The following is a 23,653-nucleotide window of genomic DNA, read 5'->3' as shown; positions in this document are numbered from 1 at the left end:
GTGTTCCATTGCAATGCCTTTGGACGATCAACATCTGTCAAAGTGCACAAAAATCTCTTTCAGTGTACAAGTGCACAAAAAACATCTGCCAGTGTCCCACCAATAAAGTCATAAAAAATGTAAAGCACCCCTGTTCCCCTGTACTCGCGTGCAAAGGGTAACTCGCACATTGGTCCCATACGCATACATAAATGGTGATCGCACCACGCATGTGAGGTATCGCCATGAAAGTCAGACCGAGAGCAATAATTCTAGCACCAGACCTCTTGTATAATGCTAAACTGCTAACCAAGAAGGGCTTATAAAACATCACCTATGGAGATTTTTAAATACCAAAGTTTGGCATCATTTCACAAGCGTGTGAAATTGTAAAGCGTGACATGTTTGATATCTATTTACCTGGCACAATGCCATATTTTTTATTTTACCAAAAAATGGGGTTATTATATTGTCTTTGTGTGCATTGAAATTTATTTAAATGTATTTATGCGTTAGTGTGTAAAAGTGTATAAAATTGTGTATAAAAATTTGCAAAACCCACCATTTTATTATTTAGGGCCTCTGCTTCAAAAATATATAATGTTTGGGAGTTCTAAGTAATTTTCTAGCAAAAATACAGATTTTTACATGTCAACAAGAAGTGTCAGAAGAAGGCCTGGTCTTAAAGTGGATAACGTCTGAAGGTATTCCTTGGATGCTGTGTTTCTCTTTGTGGTCAGGCTGTGAAAAAGTCTCACACATGTAGCATCGCCATACTTATGAGGAGTATCATAATGTGTTTTGGGATGTATTTGCAGGTATGTCAATGCCGTGTGTGAGAAATAACTTGTTAATATGAAATTTTTGTGAAAAAAAATTATTTAAAGGGTAAGGCCCTGTATTTACCTACTCTGCAGCCGATCCAGTCCGGTCCCATGCTGAGCTGTCAACTGCAGCTTCAGCATGGAGGCAGGTGCAGGAGAGGCACTTGACAATAGAAGCCCCATAGTAAGTCTATAGGTGACGTCACTTCCCATTTATTTCACAGCCATTGTCGGTCCTCTCCTGCACACAGCTTCTGTCACTGGAGACCGGACCAGATCGGGTGTAGAATAGGTAAGTACAGCGATTTTTGCTTTACAGGGTTAGATAGATTAGGGTTAGAATGTGGCACAGAGCAGGGTTAGCGTTAGTTAGATTTTGCCTGGACTTATCCTCTAATTTCTTTATTTTACAAAGAATTGTGGGAAAAATTACAACTTCAAAAAACTTGCCATGCCTCTTACTACTTACTTGGATGGTCTACTTTCCAAAAATGGGTAATTTGGGGGATATTTGTACTGTCTTGGCAGTTTAGGGCCTCAATAAATGAGATAGGCAGTCAGTACATCAGGTGTGATCAATTTTCAACGATTGGCACAATAGCTTGTAGCCTCTATAACTTTCACACAGACCAAATAATATACACTGATTTTGTTTTTTGTTTTTACCAAAGAAATGTAGCTTTATAAATGTGGATGAAAATTTATGAAGAAAAATGTATTTTTAACAGAAACTAAGAAAAACTAATTTTTTTCAAAATTTTTGGTCTTTTTTTAATTGTAGCGCAAAAAAAAAGAAAATAAACCCAGCGATGAATAAATACCACCAAAAAAAAGCTCTATTTGTGTGAAAAAAATTATAAAACGTTTTATAAGGGGAAAGTGTTGCATGACTGAGTAACTATGATTCAAAATTCACTGAAAGCTGAAAATTGGCCTGGGCGGGAAGGGGGTGAAAGTGCCGAAGAACTGAGGTGGTTACGCAAAACGCAAATCGTGGCAAAAATGCCCTTACTGCTTTTCTGTTGCTTTTCCATTGATGTCTATTGAACCAAAAATGCACAGTTTTGCTTTTAAAAAAGTCCCTGACCCTTTCCAAAAAAAAAAATGAAAAAAACATAGATGTGGCCGTGTCCCATAGGAAACCATGTTAAATGGACTGTAGTGCGTTTCTGCAAAAAGCATTAATAAACGCATAGTTGTGAACTGAGCCTTATGGCTTCTCAATAACGAATTAAGCAACCACTGAAATAGCTGTTCCTTCACAACTGTTTGTTGAGATTAAAAAAAAGGCAGAGAGAATACAAAAGTGTTGAATTAGCAACCATTGCAATTGCACATATCAGTCTAACTCTGGGTAAAAAAAAAAAGGTTAATGTGTGATTGGCTGTTGTAGTTAATCTATAATATTCATGTTTTTATGAATCATTCCCAAAGTAAGTCCTAGTTGTGTGTTTGCATAAGAAATGCCTTGAAGTCATTGTTTAACCAAGACATACAATTTTGCTTTTGCTTGTTTTTGGTTATTTTGCTTCATTTGTATGTAAAAAAAAAAAATAGTAAACTCAAGCAATACAGCTTTACGGGCCGCTAATGATACTTATGTGCCTAAAGCTTTTCATGCTAGTGTTATAATGGATTATCTTTACACTGCATTGCAGTCGGGGGTTAAACTAAACTGGCTTGCTCATTTATTATCTACACAGAGTGTGTTTCCGCAAGTGTCGCTGTTATAACAACATGAATAATTTTTAAACCACCTGTTGGCTCTGTCAATATGTTGTGTACCCTTGTGTGGGCAGGTATTGATAAACACCAGCTTTCATCTTTCTCAGATCATTTTACTGATAACAAGAGCAAAGCTTTCTCACCACATGTCCTAGAAAGAAAAAGAAATGCAAGCATTCAAATATGAGATTTTTAGCAATGCTAATAAGTAAGCACTTTCATAGCCATCCCTTGTTCTTTTCTTCAAATGTTCAAGCAGTCATTTACTGTATGTCTTAAAAGTATCAAAGAAGTCTCTGTGTTTGACAAGTACGTTGACTTACTCTTACTTCTCTTTATTCAACAGTGGAAGAAGACTCCTTAGCACAAGAACTCAGGTAAAGGAAAATAAATATAAATTAAAGTAGATCCCATTTGCACTATATTTGTTGATCATAACCCCATTGTAATGTTAGGAAAATGGGATCCTTATCTTTGTAAAAAATATGTTTTATTATTTCCCAATGAATTTAATAGGCAGAATTATCTGGAGAATTTGTGATGACTCTTCATCGCTAGAATGGCAAAGCTAATTGGCCCCTAGATATAGGAGTGCCAATACACTGCTTTCCCATTGCACAGATAGTATTTAAAATGTATTACCTGATTATATTAAAGAATCGGCATGTTATATACACTGCTCTAAAAAAATTAAAGGAACACTTTGAAAACACATCAGATCTCAATGGGGAAAAATATCATACTGGATAGTTATACTGCTATGGACTGGATAATGTGTTAGGAACGATAGGATGAAAATTATCAACCTACAGAGGACTGAACTTAAAGACACCCCCAAAAATAAAAACAAAAAAATTATGTAGCAGGCTAGATCATTTTGCTTCAATTTTGCAGCTATTTAAAATGGTGCTCAGTAGTTGGTATGGGCCCCCATGTGCTTGTATTCATGTCTGACAACATTGGGGCATGCTCCTAATGAGACGATGGATGGTGTCCTTGGGTATTTCCTCCCAGATCTGGACCAGGGCATAACTGAGCTCCTAAACAGCATGAGGAGCAACCTGGTGGCATCAGATGGACCGAAACATAATGTCCCAGAGGTGTTCTATTGGATTTAGGTCAAGCAAGCGTGTGGGCCATTTATAGTATCAACTTCTTCATTCTCAAGGAAGTGGCTGCTTACTCTCGCCACATAAGGCCTGGCATTGTCGTGTACCAGGAGGAACCCAGGACCCACTGCACCAGCGTAGGAATTGGCAAAGGGTCCAAGGATTTAACCCCAATACCTAATGGAAGTGAGGGTGCCATTGTCTAGCTTGTAGAGGTCTGTATGTCCCTCCATGGATATGCCTCCCCCAGACCATCACTGACCCACCACCAAACTGGTCATGCTGAACGATGTTGCAGGCAGCATAATGTTCTCCACGGCTTCTCCAGACCCATTTGTGCCTGTCACATGTGCTCAGGGTGAACCTGCTGTCCTCTGTGAAAAGCACAGGGTGCCAGTGGTGGACCTGGCAATTCTGGTGTTCAATGGTAAATGTCAATTGACCTTTACAGTACCAAGCAATGATCACAGGGCCCACTAGAGCACGAAGTTAAGTCTGTTTTTGATTGTTTGGTCAGCGACATTAACAGTGGCCAGCTGGAGGTCATTTTGTAGGGCTCTGGCAGTCCTCATCCTGTTCCTTCATGCACAAAGGAACAGATACCAGTCCTGCTGATAGGCTAAGGACCTTCTACGGCCCTGCCCAGCTCTACTAGAATAACTGCCTGTCTCCTGGAATCTCCTCCATGCTCTTGAGGCTGTGCTGGGAGACACAGCAAACTTTCTGGCAATGGCATGTATTGATGTGCCCTCCTGGAGAAGTTGGACTGCCTGTGCAACCTCTATAGCATCCAGGTATGACCTTATGCTACCAGTAGTGACACTGACCCTAGCCAAATGCAAAACTAGTGAAAAACAGTCAGAAAAAATGAGTAGGGAAAAAATAATTAAGTGGCCTCCACCTGTAAAACCATTCCTGTTTTGTGGGTTGTCTCATAGTTCCCCATCTAGCGCACCTGTTCTTAATTTCATCACCAAATTTTCAACACCAAAGCAGCTGAAACTGATTAGCAACCCCCTCCGCTACTTAACTGACCAGATCAATAACCCAGGAGTTTTATTGACTTGATGCTATACTCTGATTTAAAAAGGTGTTCCTTTAATTTTTTTGAGCAGTGTACAATTACATTGGTCTAGATTGGATCAGTAGATTTATGTATATTCCATACCTTGTCGATGCACTTGAAATCTGAAAAACACTGAAACAAGCACTTGCTTCTGAGCAACCGGCCTGATGCCTTGTAAACACAGGAGAATGGCTACTCAGCATGGGCACCATTTAGAGAATATTTTTCTGAATGAATGCAAAATGTTCTCTGATTGGACACCCTACCTTTCCACCTGGTCCAATCACAGAATATTTTGCATTCATTGAGAAAATGCAAAGCACTCCCTGAATGGCACCAGTCCCAAGCAGCCGACCTCCTGTGTTCACAATCCTGGAGAGCAGCAGCTCAGTGTGAAAGCAAGTGGTATCTACTTCAGTGATTTTCAGCTTCCAGCAGCATCAGTCAGGTATGTTATGTATATACAGTAGTTACACTGGTCCAAGCTGCACCAATGTAACTATGTATAACAGCCCAAAGCTTGGAATTATTCTCTAAAGCTGGACTCCAGTCAAACATCAACACAAATAAAATACATATAGGGGGCGTTTTAACTTGTCAAAAGATTTGTATTTCCAATTGTACATCCAATCCTGATAATTACATAATTCAATCACATAGCACAGCCCGGTCTGGTATAGGAGAGCTGCCTTTTCTCTGCTGCAGTTAAGGAATACTTACAGGTCTTGTTTCCACCCAGCTTGTCACAGGACAGTAAAAGGAAGAGCACCAGACTGATAATCTGTCATCTCTCTGTCACTCTGCTCATATCCTATTGGTATACAGGGATGGGTCGAATACCCCCCCTATTAGGTTTGCACCAGAACATCTCGAACAGGGAAAAAGTTCGAGCAAACATGCAAATTGTATTAAAGTCTATGGGACCAGAACATGAAAAATCAAAAGTCCTCATTTTAAAGGCTTATATGCAAGTTATTGCCATAATATACCAGTCCATACCAGGCCCTTCGGGTTTGGTATAGATTTTAAGAGGAACCCCACGCCAAAATTAAAAAAAAAAAAACAGCGTAGGGTTCCCCCCCAAAATCCATACCAGACCCTTATCCGAGCACGCATCGAGGGACACTATTTTTTTTAAAATAAAGGATTTTGGTTTCCTAAACCAAAAACATTGTTGGAAGCTAGCATAATCAACATTCAGGAATAGGATAGGCAGCATAGGCAGTATTCAGGGGATCCCAGATCCCTAGCAAATTCAATCAGTTACATCAGCATCAGGGGCTGGATAGCTGCTGTTGATCCAGGACTGATTCATTTTTATAAATATAATAATATATCAGTATGTGTAGCGCTAACAAAACATTGTGAAATATAAGCTGACAAAAATAATTACATTGGTGTCAGAAAATACAATCATAAGAAAAAAATCAGTGAAAAAATGAATCAAAATATAGTGCCAAAAACATATGTGTGAGCCAAGTACATGCACTATAAAGAAAATGAGAAAAAAATATATGTAAAATATATGTAAAATATATGATATTGAAGAAATTTCCAGGAACCACAAGTCCCAGCAGGTGAGTCCAATTTCCACAGCACCAGGAATATGGGAGAGGAAGAAAACACCCGTGCAAAGATCAGCAAGGAAGCACTTTTTTTATTTATTTTCGCTTGGCGCAGCAATATTTATGTATTTTTAACATAGCAGCATAGTTTCTTAGTGATTTTCAAGCACCCTGCTTGCTATAGGGTTATTGTATATCCGTGATCTAATCCTAGATATTCTGTAAAATTGTGTGTTTCTTGTTGTTGAAATCATATACACTTTTGTGTGTAAGTAATTAAAAACTTGAATAAACAGTTATTTAACAATATAACAGCATAGAAATAAAGCAGCACAAGGAAAACCTGCACGAGTATGTTTTTTTTTAATTATCATACAGGGACAATTGTTAGTGTATGAACATGTTTTTCCTGGGTAGAGTGAAGTTTCTCTTTAAGGGAAACCCTACACCATTTTCTTTCTCTTTTTTCCTTTTTAACTATTTTTGCATCAAAGGGGATAATAATCTGCCTGTTTAGATAAACCCTTACTTCATGCCAGCATTACAACTAGAACACTTTTAGTGATGAGCAAACTTACTTAGGTCAAGTTAAAAGCTGGCTCACCAAACTTTACTGAAGTTTAGGTAATGAATCCAAACCCCATTGAAGTCAGTGGGCGTTAAATGTTATAAAAACAGCAATAGCTATTTTCTAGGCTAATAGGCAAAGTATTATCAAGTATGAGAGATGGGGAACTGCCCTGGGGAAAATGTGCCAATGCAAAAAGAATATGTTTTTTTTCATCAATACTGGACCCTTATCCTAGATAGGGGTCTGGTATATATGTTAAAAAAAAAAATGATGAGGATCTGCATCCCTGGATGACATGATTGACAGTATATTGACACCATGGGGCATTTTTTTTTTTTTTTTTTTTTAATAAAGGACTTGTCAAAAAGTGTGGTGTACTATGTACTCCTTACTCATTCATATAGGAGAGTATCAGTATCTGGGGACCCCTATAATTTTAAAGGGGGTTTCACAATTTTTGTCCCAATAGCATTTTTTAAAGCAGGAAAACATGATCTGGCAGTAAGGGTCTATAACTTTACATGTCCGATCACTTAAATCTAGTACAGCAAAACTGTTCTAAATAAAGAGAACAAGAGTTTTACTTCAATAAATCTATCTTGATAAATGTACATTCCTTGTTGGAAATGTTTTCATTGGTTGTGTGTTGGGTTATAATGTGCTTTCCGTTTTCACATTTCTTCAAATGTGTTTATTTGAATTAAAGCATATCTTACCAGTTTTCAGCTGACACAAAATGCTAAAAATATTTTCTGCACTAAATGGTACAATTTTTTTCAAACAAGTATATTTTTGTTTTATGGGAGGGCTATAGAGAATGTCTGACCTAGTCCTTAAGGATTTGCAGACATGATGTTCTCAGTGGATTTGGATTCCATAGCTACCAAACGGGGGGATTAACAGATAAACATGGGTATTTATCATGCAAAAACAACATTTATAGTATTAAGCCATAAAGATAGCAGTTTTGTAATGTTGCTTAAATAAAAAATGCATCTGCTTGCAAATTGCAAGGAGATCTAGAGTTGAGTTTCCATCATTAGGAATAATAATCTTTTGCTTAAAATACAATAAAAAATGTTTGTACTGTATAACATTATTTCTGACTTTTACATTTAAATATAAAATGACTTTTAAACAAAATCAATATAGAAATATTAGCTATAATCACATTTTGTTTCAATATTAGTGGTAAAATAATATATACAATATCATTTACATATTAAAAAGTTGCTTGATCACAATTGCAGAACTCCACATATTTTTAAATCATTCATACTTACTGGGACTCCACATACTTTAGAATGATTCATACCTTTGGCAAGGCACAGTAAAGCAGGGCATCTGCTCTGAACTATTCTATTACCTCTTTAAAGAAAATTGAAAAAAAAAAAAAAAAAATTGCAAACCCTTCAGACATAGCAGTGAACTCTGTTAAAGTCTATGGAAGTCAAAACTGTAATTTTTGTCTGGCCTTTTTCAATACCAATATACAAAATATAATTTAAAAAAAAATGATTCAGTGGGAAGCTGCTCTTTTAAAAAAGTGTATGGGTGGCATTAAAAATACACAATTCAATTAAATAACATGCTTGGTGTATGCCCTAGTCCTACATATAAAGTGGCACACCTGTGCAATGCACTAAAGCAAAAGCAAGCATACAAAATCAAATAAAATTACCTCTAAATGACATTTCCCAGCCGCTATGCTCTGTTTGCAAACAAAGTAGCTGAGGATTCCCCTCGACATTTATACCAGACCCTTTTCCTAAATGGAGGGACCAGATCCCTTTCCTAGATAAGGAGGACCCCACAAAAAAACAAAGTGTGGAGTTTTCCCTAAAAATGTGTATCAGACCCTTATATTTGATGAGGTAATATGAGCTGTTTCTTGATGATGTAATTTTTAAATGGAGCGCAGTTTTAATTTTGTCATTCACTTATTCCAGATTTGTTATGCCTTACAGCCAGCTGCTTCACATTTGTTATTTGTTCAATTGGTCACAATTTTATTAACAGTATTGTTGGGTTTTATCCAGAGTAATGAAGGTAGAAGGTATTTACTCTATTTTTTAGTTTTTCACGTCCATCACTAGTGGAGGTTATCATCTGCTGCAATGGATATTTTTGATTTTATGAATAATAGAACCACAGATATTGCTAATATTTTTTCCTATGCTCAAGATTCCACACATAAAGATTTAGATCAGGACTTTAAACTACTCAAAAACACACAGGAGAAAAAAAAATGTACCGGGTGGGATATAGCTACTTATGGGGAACAAAAATGACTTCAAGGCGCTTATGATGGGACCTGGGTCCCAAAGATGGTTTGGTAGATCAAGACTTAGAAAATACATGGCATAGTTTTTTCATCCTTAATGAACAGAAAATGTTGGATTTGATTATTTCAAGGAGAAAAGTAAAATTACTCAGGTTGGAGACGAAGATAATGGAATTGAAAGGATGTTTAAGCTTTTAAGGATTCATTAGAATGTAAAGAAAAATCTGCCCAAATCCACAAGTTTTTAGTAAAAACTGAAAAAAGACATAAAAAAAATAAGAAAATAAAAAAGTATCAGTGAGATTTGAAAGATTATAAGGATAACACAGTCTATAAATGTCAGGAGGAGGGGAGGGAAGTGGTGATCAGTTCAACTGAATTATCACCATTGAGAAGTGTAAGGGACGACAATGTTAGTGTAAGTCCTAGAGTGTTTCCCACTCCCTGGAGGGGCCCTGCCACTAACTCAGTGAATCTATCCAGGGGTAATGGTAGGAGTGGAAACTATGGGCGAGGTGGCCCCTCGAGACCCTCTGGTGGAAACCATCCTACCAACCCCAGGAACACTCAGAGTGGTTGTGAGCAAGGACCACAAAATTATCAGGTACTTACCTATAATCGATTCCAACCTTTGTACTATGCTGATGAGCAACCTAGAAGTAACCATCACCATAGGGTTTTTCCACGGAGGGGACATGGGTCAACCCAGGAGGGGCGGATGGAATCAGTCCAGAGGACAATCTGGTTACAGGGGGGAAGGAGAGGGGATTTAAATGCAATCAACCCTGGACACCCCAAGGGCCACCGTCACCATGGCACCAACAAGAGAGTACAGAATCAACAAATTAATTTCCTGCAACTCCACTCATGTGACATATCTAATCATGTGTCCATGTGGGTTGCAATATGTACAACAAGAACATTGGCCACTCGAATTAATGAGCATTTGAATAACATAAAAAAGGGGCTTCCAAAACATAGTCTCTCCAACCACTTTAGGATTTATCATAACAGGGACCCTAGTCTAGCAACTTTTTGCAGGATTGACAGGATTTAACCTCATTGGAGAAGAGGTAATATGAAACAGAGAATATCAAAAAATGAAACAGAGTGGATAATTGAATTGTGTACATTGAGTCCGGTAGGAATGGATGTGGATATTGACTTAAACTGCTATATTTCAAATTTATAAATGTAAAGGTGTTTCAAACTGTCTTAATCCCGTAGATATCCTTATATTTTATTTCAATTTTAGGTATATTATATATATTTTTTATTAATATTTTTATCATATTTGTTATTTTTATTTCATATCACTTCTGATAAATAACTGGGTTGTGTTCCCACTAGATGGGGCTAAATATTAAATAGGTGCGTTACCATCTGCCACCCCTAGAGGAAGTGTTATGTATACATTTCTGATCTATTGTTTATGAGTCATTCAATAAAGTAATTTTAGTTGAAGATTTTTTTATCAATATGGGCAGTATAATTTAGTTTTTATGTATATCTTACCATTGGCAGATGTAAAGAATTGGTTTTAATTATGATATGAAAAAGTGATTAATCCATAATAAACCCTCCATTACAAAGGTGCCACATCCCGGGTTTCAATGGTACAAAATGGAGAATATCCCCTAAGGGGTTGGGACTTTGAAGACATGCAAAATGAAACAAAATGGTAAAAATAATGTCATGTGTTACATAAAGATTAAATACATACTATACAAAGCAATAACACATTAGAAAAGAGAGCAAACAGTTCCATAAAAACCACAGCACAGATATAGACGATACAAAAGAGCAACAGCAGAGTACCCAACGCGTTTTGAAGCTGGGATTCACTTCTTCTTCAGGGGTAAGTAGCTGAATGCTGCAGATATTGTTCTATAACAGGATGACATAAAATCATATTAGAACAAACATTTTTATAGTAATACAAGGTATAAGGCTCATGTCAGGCTAAGTAGAAACTCACATTATCTGTGATTGTGTTGAAAAATCAGTTTGCTGGGAGATAAAACCAAAACAGCTAGTTCCAGACCTTGCCTGTGGGTTTCAAAGGAAAGGAGGGAAAAACCCTCAAAGGGGAGGGACTGGTCCCCTGTATGGTGGATCAGAGATGGTTTGTTTGGTCCACAATCTGCATGCGGTTGGAGTCCTGGTGTAAAGGAACTCAGGTGGAAAGTAATGCAAGGGCAAAGGATCCTAATAAAGGATTAAAATAGGATTATAATATTGGTTATGCAGTATCACACAAGTACTTGTACAAAAATTCATTGTCACAATTTGTGTTTTGGAGTTTAGCACAAAATGTGTTATATTACTTATACACTCAGTTAATTTTTATCTTTCATGTAGGTGGGAATGGATTACAGCGGAGATCCTCAAACTACAGCCCTCCAGCTGTTGCGGAACTACACATCCCATGAGGCATTGTAAAACTCTGAGATTCACAGAAATGACTAGGCATAATGGGAATTGTAGTTCCTGAACAACTGGAGAGCCATAATTTATAGACCCCTGGATTACAGTACAACAGTATAAGGAGGGCAGTGATAGCACATAAGTACTTTTTAATATTTTTATTTAGGCATTACAGGTACCCTTTTCAGACATATGCTGTAAATGTATCTTCTACTTCTCCAGCTTTAAAACTATGCCTAGCTCCCTAACATTTCACTAATAAATAAAAAGCATCATTATTGACTTCTGAAGAACTCTCCAACTGAAAAGCAGATTGTTAGTGGAAGGAAGGCATAGGTATTACCCCTTAAAAAATTTGATACAAAAATCCAAGAAACGAACTTTAAAATTTTGACAAGGTGGTACCTTACTCCTAATACTATCCTTTTATGACTGACCATTGTTGGAGATGCCAGGGGAGCAGTGTAATGCTGCTCCACACATTTTGGTTCTGCCCTAAGCTGACACGCTTTTGGGCAGAAGTCCGAAACAATTACTCAAAAATTCACGGAATATAAGATTCCTGATGATCCAACCTTTTTCTTGCTGCGCATTTCAACCACTCCTGTAAAACTGTATAAAAAAAACGATTGTACAACACCTATTAAATGCTGCTAAGTCCTATATCCCTCCTCATCGGAAAAATGAACTACCATTGACTATTGCAAGTTGGCTTCACAAGGTAGGGGATATAAATAAGATGGAGGACTTGAAATGGAGGCTTTGGAACCTGTTTATACTCTCTGAAGAGGGAGCAGCCCTTTTCAGATCATAAATTCTCTGACAAGTCATATTGTCCAACTACCTTTGTTATACTGAACCATCGCCATCTCAAACTTCTTTCCCCCCCCCCCCCCACCTTTTATTTTCCTTTCTTCTCTTCTTTTCTTGAACTATCTACTTTCCCTCTACTCCTGTTCTCGTAAAAAGGGAATGGGCAGTCCCATACCTTATTTGATAGTTACGCTTATACATTTTTTGACACACAAATAAAAGAAGAAAGCTATCTGACATACTCTTCACTGGTAAATACCTGAGACTTACGTATCTCAAGAAATTGTTTTATAGCTGGGTAAGTTATATGTTATATAACTGGAATTGTCAATGTTTGCACATTATTGATGTAATGTTATGGTTTGACCTTTTCTGGGATTCAATAAAATCATTTTTGAAAAGGCTTGTGCAGTAAGAGAACACTTTTATTTCTGTTTATACTGCCTCATCCCAAGCTGTAGCTAAGCTCAGTTCTAAAGCATTCCTATGGTGGGGGGGAGCTACAGCACAGCATTTATTTCATCCCCTCCCCTTTTCTTAGAACTCATACAAGAAGTACAGTACAGTACAGTACACAAGAACACATACAAGAAATACAGTACACAAGAACTAAAGTGCAGGTTGGTTTCGGCTCACTCTGCTTGTATACAATTGTGGTGATAGTTCCCCATTAAGATCAGGAACTCCTAGGCCATATAAAAAACAGGTAATTAAAAAAAAATAAAATAAAAAAAAAAAGGTTCCTGCTACTGCCTCATGTTGCCCTCTCTTTATTTGCATTATTTGCATTAGTAATAAAAGTAACAAAGTAACAGCCTTGGAGGGTCGGGAGGGACAGGATACATTCTTTTTAAATGTATTTTTTTTAATGTTCGGTTTGTAGATGTCAAAAATAGCTTTTAAGGGTTGTCACTGCTCTACATTGCACAATGAGGTTGATCTTCTAGGAGAGTACATACGTATTGAATTTGGCTGTGTTCACTTCAATTATCCAATCATGTGATTGGGAATCTTTTATTGGTAATTGGTGCCCTTAATATGACTGGATATTTAATGTAAACACTGGCTCAAAGGGCTCCTTTAGTAAAGCAATCCCACTGAATGTGCCTATCACGTATGAGCAACAAAAATATACGGCTAAACAAAAATTCCTATGAATAAAGAAATAAATATGGCTGTCTACCAAAACAAGGTCAAGTTTAGAGGGATATGAGCTTTGGCACCCAGCATACCCTAGAGCTTAGTGCACACAGGCCGAATGTCGGGTGACATCAGCCGGGTTTAATAAAAACCAGCCGACATTTTGCCTGTGTGTATGGCAGCTGGTCCTTCTGTTGGACAAACATGCTGGAAAACCAGCAGCCAACCAGCTCCCGATCAGCGCTCTCAGTCAATGGCTGAGATCGCTGACTGTAGTGTTCTGGTGGAGGGGCCGTCCCCCTGTCAGAACACAATTGAACAGCAGGGGAAATCTCTGTACTAACAACTAACATCTAGTGGTGTGTACTAGGCCTAAATGATTTTAAAGTCTTCTTTTTTTCCTATAAAAATAATAAACATGTTATACTTACCTCCTCTCTGCAGTTGGTTTTGCACAAAGCGGCCCCGATCCTACTCTTCTCAGGTCCCTCCCTCCTGTTCAGTGCCCCCACAGCAAGCAGCTTGCTATGGGGGCACCCGAGCTGAGTCACAGCTCCCTGTGTCCATTTAGACATGGAGCCCCGATTCGGCCCACCCCCTCTCTTCCCTGATTGGCCATCTGACTTTGATTGACAGTAGCGGCAGCCAATGGCGCCGCTGCTTTGTCTCAGCCAATCAAGAAGTAGAATCTCAGATGGCTGAGACACTCGTGGACATCACTGAACAGTGAGGGGCCTCAGGTAAGTGTTAGGGGGGCTGAGAGGGACTGCTGCACACAGAAGGTTTTTTTATCTTAATGCATAGAAATTATTAAGAAAAAAAAACTCCTGCCTTTACAACTCCTTTAAGAAAGGCAATAATCAAACTTGGTGATAATAATCATTATTGGCAAGGACCCATTTTTTCCATCTCCTTCTGTAAAATCCCCACTGCACAAAAACATTTTAATCTATTCCAAAAATTATACTGTTTGGCCCTAAACGTGTATAAATTTATTACTGTACTTTGTACAAAAAGAAACTTTACTAAACTGAAACACTGAGTCAAATTTTTTACTTTATGTGTTGTATAAAGCGGTTTAAGGGGCCTAACTGGAAATCTTTGTAATGGGTTCAGTAAATGTCAATGTTGATATGTGTATAACTGCCTTTATGAATAAAATACAAAGCAATAGCATTTTACTATCAAGCAATCTATGGACGCCTATGCAGAACATACCAAAAGCTTAAATGAAGTTATATGAAGTTCTATGCTAAGACATATGAAGTTCTATGCTAAGACATAATATAACCCTGCTTCTGACATTATAGTAGAACAGAAATGCAAACAGTGTTACTGGCTTTTATTTTCAACTTTTTGATTGGGAAAAAAGTATTTCAAAATACAACTGTGAAACTAAAACTAAGCACACTAACATGTCCTGAGTAATTCAAAAATTTCTCAACATAACAGATTTCTTTTTTTTACACTAAAACATTCCAAGATGTAAACCAGTATCTCAGTTTTTTTTTTTTTTTTTGTATCTGCTATGCATCAAGATTAGCAAAAGAAAACATTTCCTTATCCTGTGTTTTCTTGGCTCAACACCGAGCAACATGGATTAACATGTTCTTATTTAGAACTGAATATTTGATTTTCAAATATGCTTTATTTTAAATGCTATTTGCTGCAGGCAAAAATAGACTTCTGCACCAACCAAATCCAAATGTTGAATTCAGACATGAAAAAACAATAATTATAATGAACTTTGTAATCTTCAAAACTCAGATCACTCAGATTTATCAATATTCCAATAATTTTTTTCTAGTGCTTACAATTGCATTATGTCAAAGAAGAGGAAATTTCAAGAACAGAGTTCCACAACTCCAATCAACAAAAGAAAGTCACTTCTAATGAAACCCCAGCACTATGACCCTAGTGAAGAACTTGATGAAGACAGCGAGGATAAGTCTGAGTTTGTTAGCTTTAAATTCACTAAGAAGAAATGCTGTACTACTACAGGTAGGTAGGCAAAGATGTCGGGATATATACACACCAAATAAAATGATTGGTAAATGTTAAAAAGTGGTATAAATAATAGCAAAATAAAAAGGTATGGGGTGATTTACAAAAACATATCAAAATTACTGCTTGGGATAAAAGTGACCGGGCTAATAATATTCCTGGCTATGCTCTCTTTCGTAGAGACAGGGTAAAAAAAAAAAAAGGCGGCGGTGTCTGTCTCTATGTGGGAAGTGATCGCAAAGCGAGTGTGAAAAAGGACCTAGTTGATGGAGAGTATAATGAGGCTGAAGCATTATGGGTAGAACTTCATATAGACGTGCGTAGTTCAAAGTTAATCATTGGAGTTTGTTATAGTCCAACAAAGGAACAGCAAGGTGCGCCAAACTAAGTGTAGCAGATTAGTCAAAGGGTGGACTTATTCAACTACAGCTGAATGGCTACTCACATGGGACTGAAGATCAACAAGCAGGAAAGAAGAAGTCTTTGGTCATGTGGGTACCCCATGAGGTATCGCAGCGGGTTTGCCATGGTATCGGCATGGTAGATGCATCAGCTGGCCAGGTCCCTGCCTCGCGGCATATGGAAACCAGTGTGAAATACACTCGGAGACTAACCAGAAGTGAATTTCCCCTTTGACTAATCTGCTACACTTAGTTTGGCGCACCTTGCTGTTCTTTTGTTTGTTTTCAGAGAATTGCTTCACTCTCAAGGGAGCTGCCACAAGTCTTGTTTTTAGTACCTAAGGACATCATAAACTTTTAAGCGGACTTATGTTAAACAAATAAACAACAACAACACTGCTCTGGAGTAAATTATAAAGCTGCTAGCACTAAGAGCAATGATACACATTCCAGATGTCAAAATTAAAAAGAAAGTGCAGCGCTAGGAACAATTCATGTATTCAGTGCTAATAAAGAGGAAATATTTGAGTCCATATATGTTTATATACAAAGGATCAGTCCCAGGCAGATCATCCATGTGATTGGAGAGAATACACCAACCAAAAAGATGTGCCAAGTACGATAGGGTGACTAAAAGAACCAATCCACTTCACAACCAAGGTGAGTATTGAATATGCTTACTGAAACCTGTGGACCACAAAATTATAAGTGGTCAAATGAAAAGTGGTCATAAGCATAAGGAAATAGGGTCTCGCTCCAAACAGCAAGCCTGGAATTACTCAGGATAATTTATGAAACTTCCACAATATCACACATGCTGTCTCTGCTCTCGGTTCCGGGGCTCATGAAGATGTCACTGTGTGTCTCTGACTTAGTCTGCTAGAGTCAGAGACATACAGTGACATCTTCCTGAGCCCCGAACCGAGAGCAGAGACAGCATGTGTGATATTGTGGAAGTTTCAGAAATTATCTTGAGTGATTCCAGGATTGCGGTTTGATGGGAGACCAGATTTCCTTATGCTTAATGTGACCACTTTGTAATTTTGTGGTCCACAGGTTCCGATAAGCATATTCAATACTCACCTTGGGTGTGAAGTGGATCGGTTGTTTTAGTCACCCTATCTTTCTTGGCACATCTTTCTGGTTGGTGTATCCCCTCCATTCATGTGGATGATCTGCCTGGGACTGATCCTTTGTATATATATGGACTTATATTAAAGACTTGCGTGCATGAATGCATTATTTTTGACATTATTCTTAACTGATCCCAGCTTGTCATTGGCATCATTTCTTGCACCATTCTTTTTAGTTTTGTTTGTTATAGGTCACCCAGTGCTAATGAGGAGGTGGAGACTCAGCTCCTTGCACAGATGAAAAAGGCTGCAAGGGCTGGGACAGTGATAATAATGGGGGATTTTAACTACCCTGATATTGACTGGAGTAATGGTACTGCTGGGACAGTTAAAGGGCAAAAATTTATAAACGAATTACAAGACAATTTTATGGTACAGTTCATAAAGCCCCCGACTAGGAATGATGTTATGCTGCTCCTGGTAATCTCAAACCAAGCAGAGCTTGTTACTAATGTTCATATAAAAAAACATCTGGGTAGCAGTGACCATAACATGATTTCATATAATGTAAGCCGTAAACAACAAACACATACTGGAAATATAAAGACCTTTAACTTTAAGAGAGCAAATTTTCCATGGATGAGGTCTGCTCTCCAAGACTTAGACTGGGAGGGAATGTTGGCATCAATGAACACAGAACAGAAATGGGAACTCTTCAAAAAGACTGTACATGAACTCACTGCAAAGTACATTCCTATGGGTAATAAGCCTAAAAGGCTAAAAATAAAACCTATGTAGCTCATATCCAAAGTTAAAAAAAAAAAGCTATAAACAATAAGAAAAGCTATAAATAATAAAAAAAAGAGTTTTTAAAAAATATAAAACTTAAGAAACATTATTATCATTTAACTGTTACAAAAAATATAACAGAATATGTAAAAAAGAAATAAAGGAGGAAAAAATTCAACACAAACATCAGATAGGAAAAGACAGTAGGACAAACCCCCCAAAATTCTTCAAATATATTAACCACTTCCATACAGGGCAGTTACAACCCTTCCTGCCCAGGCCAATTTTCAGCATTTAGAGCTGTTGCATTTTAAATGATAACACTGTACCTAAAACCAAATTTATGTCATTTTTCCCCACAAATAGAGCTTTCTTTTGGTGGTATTTGATCACAAACAAATAAAAAAAAGACCAAAAAGTTTGAAAAAAAAAGTTTTTTTTGCTTATGTTATAAAATTTTGTAAATAAATATGTTTTTTCCTGCACTGATGAGCACTGATGAGGCCACACTAGCAGGCACTGATGAGGAGGCACTGATAGGGTGGCACTGTTGGGGTGGCACTGATGATGAGACACTTATATGCAGCACTGATGTGTACTGATAGTCGGCACTGATATGTGGCACTGATTGGCACTGATATGTGGCACTGATTGGTAGCACTGATATGCAGCATTGATGGGCACTGATAGGCGGCACTAATGGGCACTGATAGGTGGCACTGATGGGCACTAAAAGGCGGCACTGATGGGGACTGATAGGTGGCACTGATAGGCGGCACTGATGGGCACTGATAGGCGGCACTGATGGGCAATGATGGGCACTGGTGGGTGGCACTGATAGATGGCAATGATGGGAAGTGGTGAGTGGCATTGATAGATGGCAATCAGGGGCAGCACTGATGAGGAGGGCACTAACAGGGTCCCTGAACACTGATTGGCATCACTAGTGGCATGGGTGGGCATCCCTGGTAGCCATGGGTGGGAAATCCCTGCTGGCTCTAGTGGCATCCCCCAAGAGTCTGCACTGGTAATCAATGCTCTGATTACCAGCACAGTCCCCCCCCCCTGTCAGGAGAGCCGCCGGTTGGGTCTCCTCTACTCACGCCTGTCAGGCACGAACAGAGGAAAGCCGATCAACGGCACTTCATATTTACTATGTGACCAGCTTTGATTGGACACAGCTGATCACATGGTAAAAAGCCTACATCATAGGCTCTTTACCGGGATTGTAGATGTGGTGCGTCAGAGTGACTCACTGCACCACCGATCACCGCTCTGTGTGCCCCCCCAGGGGCGCACAGAGCAGCCTATCCTGCTGGACGTCATATGACACCCAGCTGGGATGGGACAACCACTTTGTGGCCGTCATTTTACTATATGACGGTAGGGAAGTGGTTAATAGTAAAGAGGTCAGGTCTGAGCATGTAGGCCCTTTACAAAATAATCTAGAGTGGGTGACTGGGGACAAAGAGAAGGCAAATTTATTAAATACCTTCTTCAACTCTGTGTATACAAAGGAGCATGGGGGAGCTCATTTCCATTATGGGGATGGTACTGACCCAACCCCAAATGATCCACAATGGCTCAAAAGTGATATGGTCAGAAATATTTAGACAGAATAAAGATGGCATCCACCCACGGATCCTAAAAGAATTGAGTACTGTCACTTCAAAGCCATTGTTTCTAATTTTATTAATTTTTTAGAGACTCGTTAAGGACTGGAATAGTAGCACTGGATTGGCATAGTGCCAATGTGGTGCCAATATTTAAAAAGGGATCAACATCTTTACCAAGTAACTATTGACCTCTTAGTTTAAATTCTTTAGTCGGGAAAATACTGGAGAGTTTATTAAAAGACCACATAAATGAGTTCTTGCTCGAAAAAAATATTTTAGGTATCCGACAGCATGGATTCATGAAAGAGAGAAGTCATTGCATGTCAAACAAATCTGATTTCATTTTATGAGGAGGTAGGTAAAACCTTGGACAGAGGGCTGGCTGTGCACGTAGTATACTTGGATTTTGCCAAAGCATTTGACACAGTTCCCCACACACGGGTAATGTGTAAGGTAAAGTCAACAGGCTTGGAAAGATCAGTTTGTAAATAGATAGAAAACAAGCTAAAAAACAGAATCCAGAGAGAAGTGGTTAAAGTAGAAGTCCAGCCTAATACATGAAATTCTCACCTTTCAATCATCAATGCGAGCGGAGTTCAGTCTTATGTGTCAAAATGAAAAAATCCCAGTTTTTTCTACCGTTATTTTGCAGTATTCAGTGCTCTTCCTGCTTAATCTAAGAGCAGCAAGTGGGTGTGGTTACTGAAAGCTAGCGACATCACTTCCAGTCAGGGACACTGTTCCTGTGTAGCCCGTGGGCTTATACAGAATGGGAGGCGCTGATCATAAGTTCCCGCCCAGTGTTCTCTCATCAGTAAGAATGCATTATACATCCTAATTCATGAGAAAATGAAGAAATAATTCAAACAGGACACAGAGGGGAGAGGGGCACATCATACAGGGGGAGGGGCAGTGCACCTATACAGTATAGGTGTGCTGGACTTCGAATGAAGTCTATCATAGAAGGAGGAAACTCGACACAGGGTGGGGGGGGGGGGCGGACAGTGTAGCTGGAAGTGCTCTGGGGTCTCAGCTCATAGTCTACAATGATCATAGTACAGGCAACCTCACTAAGTCTACGTTTCAACTAATGCGACTTGTCATGCAACTTTGGACACACAAAGTCACAGCCCATTGATTTCAATGGCACCCGTTCCCAGCTATGCGACTTTGAAAATCAGTGACTTTGAAAAGGTGCCTGCACTACTTTGATGCAACTTTTGATGCGACTTTGATCCAGAGAGTGCAAAGTTAGATCAAAGTCCCACTCTAAATTGCGCAACTTTAGGGTCACAATAGTGGAAATGTAGACTAAAACTCTGTTTCCACTAGTGCGACGTGTCATGTGACTTTGGACACAAAAAGTCGTATGACAAGTTACAGCTCATTGACTTCAATGGCACCCGTTCCCATCTATGCCACTTTAAAAATCAGCGACTTTGAAAAGGTGCCTGCACTACTTTGATGCAACTTTTGATGTAACCTTGATCCAGAGAGTATAAAGTTGAATCAAAGTCACATCAAAGTCACACTCTAAATGGCGATAGTGGAAACATAGTCTAAAGCTCTGTTTCCACTATTGTGACTTGTCATGCGACTTTGGACACACAAAGTCACATGACACGTTATAGCCCATTGATTTCATTGGCACCTGTTCCCATCTATGCGGCTTTGAAAATCGGCGACCTTGAAAAGGTACCTGCACTACTTTGATGCTACTTTTGATGCGACTTTGATCCAGAGAGTGTAAAGTTGGATCAAGTCGCACTAGTGAAAACGGAGCCTAAAACTCATTACTCACATGTAATGAGCAACAGAAATCAATCCGTATCCTTCTAATCTTTCAAAAATGTTCCTTTGTACCTTTTTTCTTTCATATATTGCACTAGTCTCGTGACCCCCCTGAAAGCCCCCCCCCTCCCTTCTCTCAGGAGAAGCTGCTAGCCTAAACGAGGCTATGAAGACAGGAGATCATGCTCTGTTAGGGATAGGAGGGATGGGATCGGGGCGAGACAGGGCAGGGTGGGGCAGGGCGGGGAGGGGTGGGGATGGGCAGGATAGGGCAGGTCTAGTTATGCCTGTCTAAGAAAAACCGACAACCTTTTCAGGAAGTGAAAGACAGCTTAGCAAATTCAGATAAAGGAAGATAGCGTTGTCGGTGAAAATCAGGAAGTAGCTGATTGTCTAGCTTAGATAAAATTTTCTAGGCTAGACAAGCAGCTAGCCAGAAAATGAATAATATCAAAGATGAAGATATTTAACATACTATTAATAGGAAAAGTTTATTTTTTGACTGGAGTTTACCTTTAATGATTCTTACTCTGAATGGCCTAAGGTTATCTGTGGTGTGTCAAAGGTTCAGTGTTGGGCCCCTACTTTTGACTATCCTTATAAATTATATAGGATCTGGGATTAATGTACTATTTTGGTGTTTGCAGATAACACCAAGCTATGCAGTGGAATATCATTCTTACAGGATGTCTCCAACTTACAAGCTGACCTCAATGCACTTTTTCATTGAGCAGCTGTGTGGAAAATTAGGTTTAATGTTAATAAGTGTAAAGTTATGTACTTGGGAGCTAGAAACATGCATGCATCATACATACCAGGAGGAGAACAGCTGGGGGAGTCAATGGTGGAGAAGGATCTGGTTGTTCTGGTGGATCGTAAGCTTAATAATAGCATGCAATGCCAAACCGCAGTTTCCAAAGTGAGCAAAGTCCTTTCTTGTATTAGGAGAAGTATAGACTGCAGAGAGAGATATCATTTTTCCCCTGTACAAATCATTAGTAAGGCCTCATGTGGAATCAGTTCAGTTGTGGGCACCAGTTCATAAAAAGTATATTAGGGAACTGGAGAAAGTGAAGAGAAGAGCAATCAAACTGATAAGAGGCATGGAGGAGCTCAGCTATGAGGAACGATTAGCTCAACTGAATTCATTCTCTCTTGAGAAGACGAGATTAGGGGGGTATGATCAACATGTATAAATACATAAGGGGTCCATATAGTGAATTTGGTGTAGCGTTATTCACTTTAGGGTCATCGCAGAGGATAAGGGGGCGCTCTTTACATCTGGAGGAAATGAGATTTCATCTCTAACTATGGAAAGGCTTCTTCACAGGAAGAGCTGTGAAAATGTGGAATAGAGTCCCTCAAGGACTGGATTCTCTCCTAGATACACATAATATAACTGGATACTAATATTTATAGGTAAAGTTGATCCATGGAATATCCAATTGCCTCTTGGGGGATCAGGAAGGATTTTTTTCCCCTGCTGGAGCAAATTGGATCATGCTTTATTGGGTTTTTTTTTTGCCTTCCTCTGCATCTGGATATATATATATATATATATATTTTTTCCTTCTATTGGTTAAAATACTGTAGATGGACGCGTGACTTTTTTTTAGCTAGACTAACTACGTAACTATGTAAAAAAATATATGATAATAAAGGTATGTAATATAAATTAATAAGAATACTTAAAAACCACACACACCCCTTTGAAAAAAAAAACAAGCACACCAGTGGGTTCCTCCTACAGGTCTCTTTATGCCTACAGGACATAGTAATGACATAGGGGACACTGAATTAAAACACTGAGCCCACCGGGGGATTTCTTGTGTCTGTATTATAATTCTGGCTTTCGACGCTCAAATTTACTTGGTTGATCCCTCCTTCTATGTATCCTGCATTCTATGCATTAAGATGAGAAGCCTTCAGTGTGTAGCAGGTAGCAGCCCCCCTCAGCCCCCCTCAACCCCCCATAATATTTACCTGAGCACCATCTCTATTTAGCAATGTCCACGAGTCCCTCGGCCATCCAGGACTCTCCCTCCTGCTTGGCAGAGACACAGTAGCAGTGCCATTGGCTCCCGCTGCTGTCAATCAAAGTCAGTTAGCCAATCAGAAGAGAGAGGGGATGAGGTGGAATGGCAGCTCTGTGTCTGTATGGACACACGGAGCCGCAGCTTGGGAGCAAGACGCTTGCTGTGGGGGCACTCAACAGGAGGGAGGGGCCAGGAGTGCTGAAGAAGGACCTGAGAAGAGGCTTCTCTGTGTAAAACCACTGCACAGAGAAGGTAAGAGTAACATGTTTGTTATTTAGAAAAAAAAAAAAAAACACAAGACTTTACAATCACCTAAGTCTGGTCCTTAACATAACATTAATCAATATCCTTATACTCCAATAAAAATACATACAAATTCTCTGCTTAAAAAAGGAGCTATACTCACCCAAGCTCCAGCGATGCTCTGTCCTCGAGCTTCC

The 23,653-nt window shown here is 38.9% G+C and overlaps 1 protein-coding gene across 1 annotated transcript in view; it reads left to right on the top strand.

Annotated features, from left to right (window-relative positions):
• Window positions 1-23,653, top strand: part of ST18 (ST18 C2H2C-type zinc finger transcription factor) — a 254,081-nt gene that overhangs the window by 106,227 nt on the left and 124,201 nt on the right. Inside the window, exons 3-4 of the mRNA XM_082258427.1 lie at window positions 2,875-2,905; window positions 15,311-15,504. Coding sequence (XP_082114553.1) covers window positions 2,875-2,905; window positions 15,311-15,504 — 225 coding nt within the window. The remainder of the gene's footprint in view (window positions 1-2,874; window positions 2,906-15,310; window positions 15,505-23,653) is intronic.

Source organism: Pelophylax lessonae (genome assembly GCF_965119305.1).
Source record: "Pelophylax lessonae genome assembly, chromosome: 5".
Lineage (NCBI taxonomy): Eukaryota > Metazoa > Chordata > Amphibia > Anura > Ranidae > Pelophylax > Pelophylax lessonae.
This window is presented reverse-complemented; position numbering and strand designations above follow the sequence as displayed.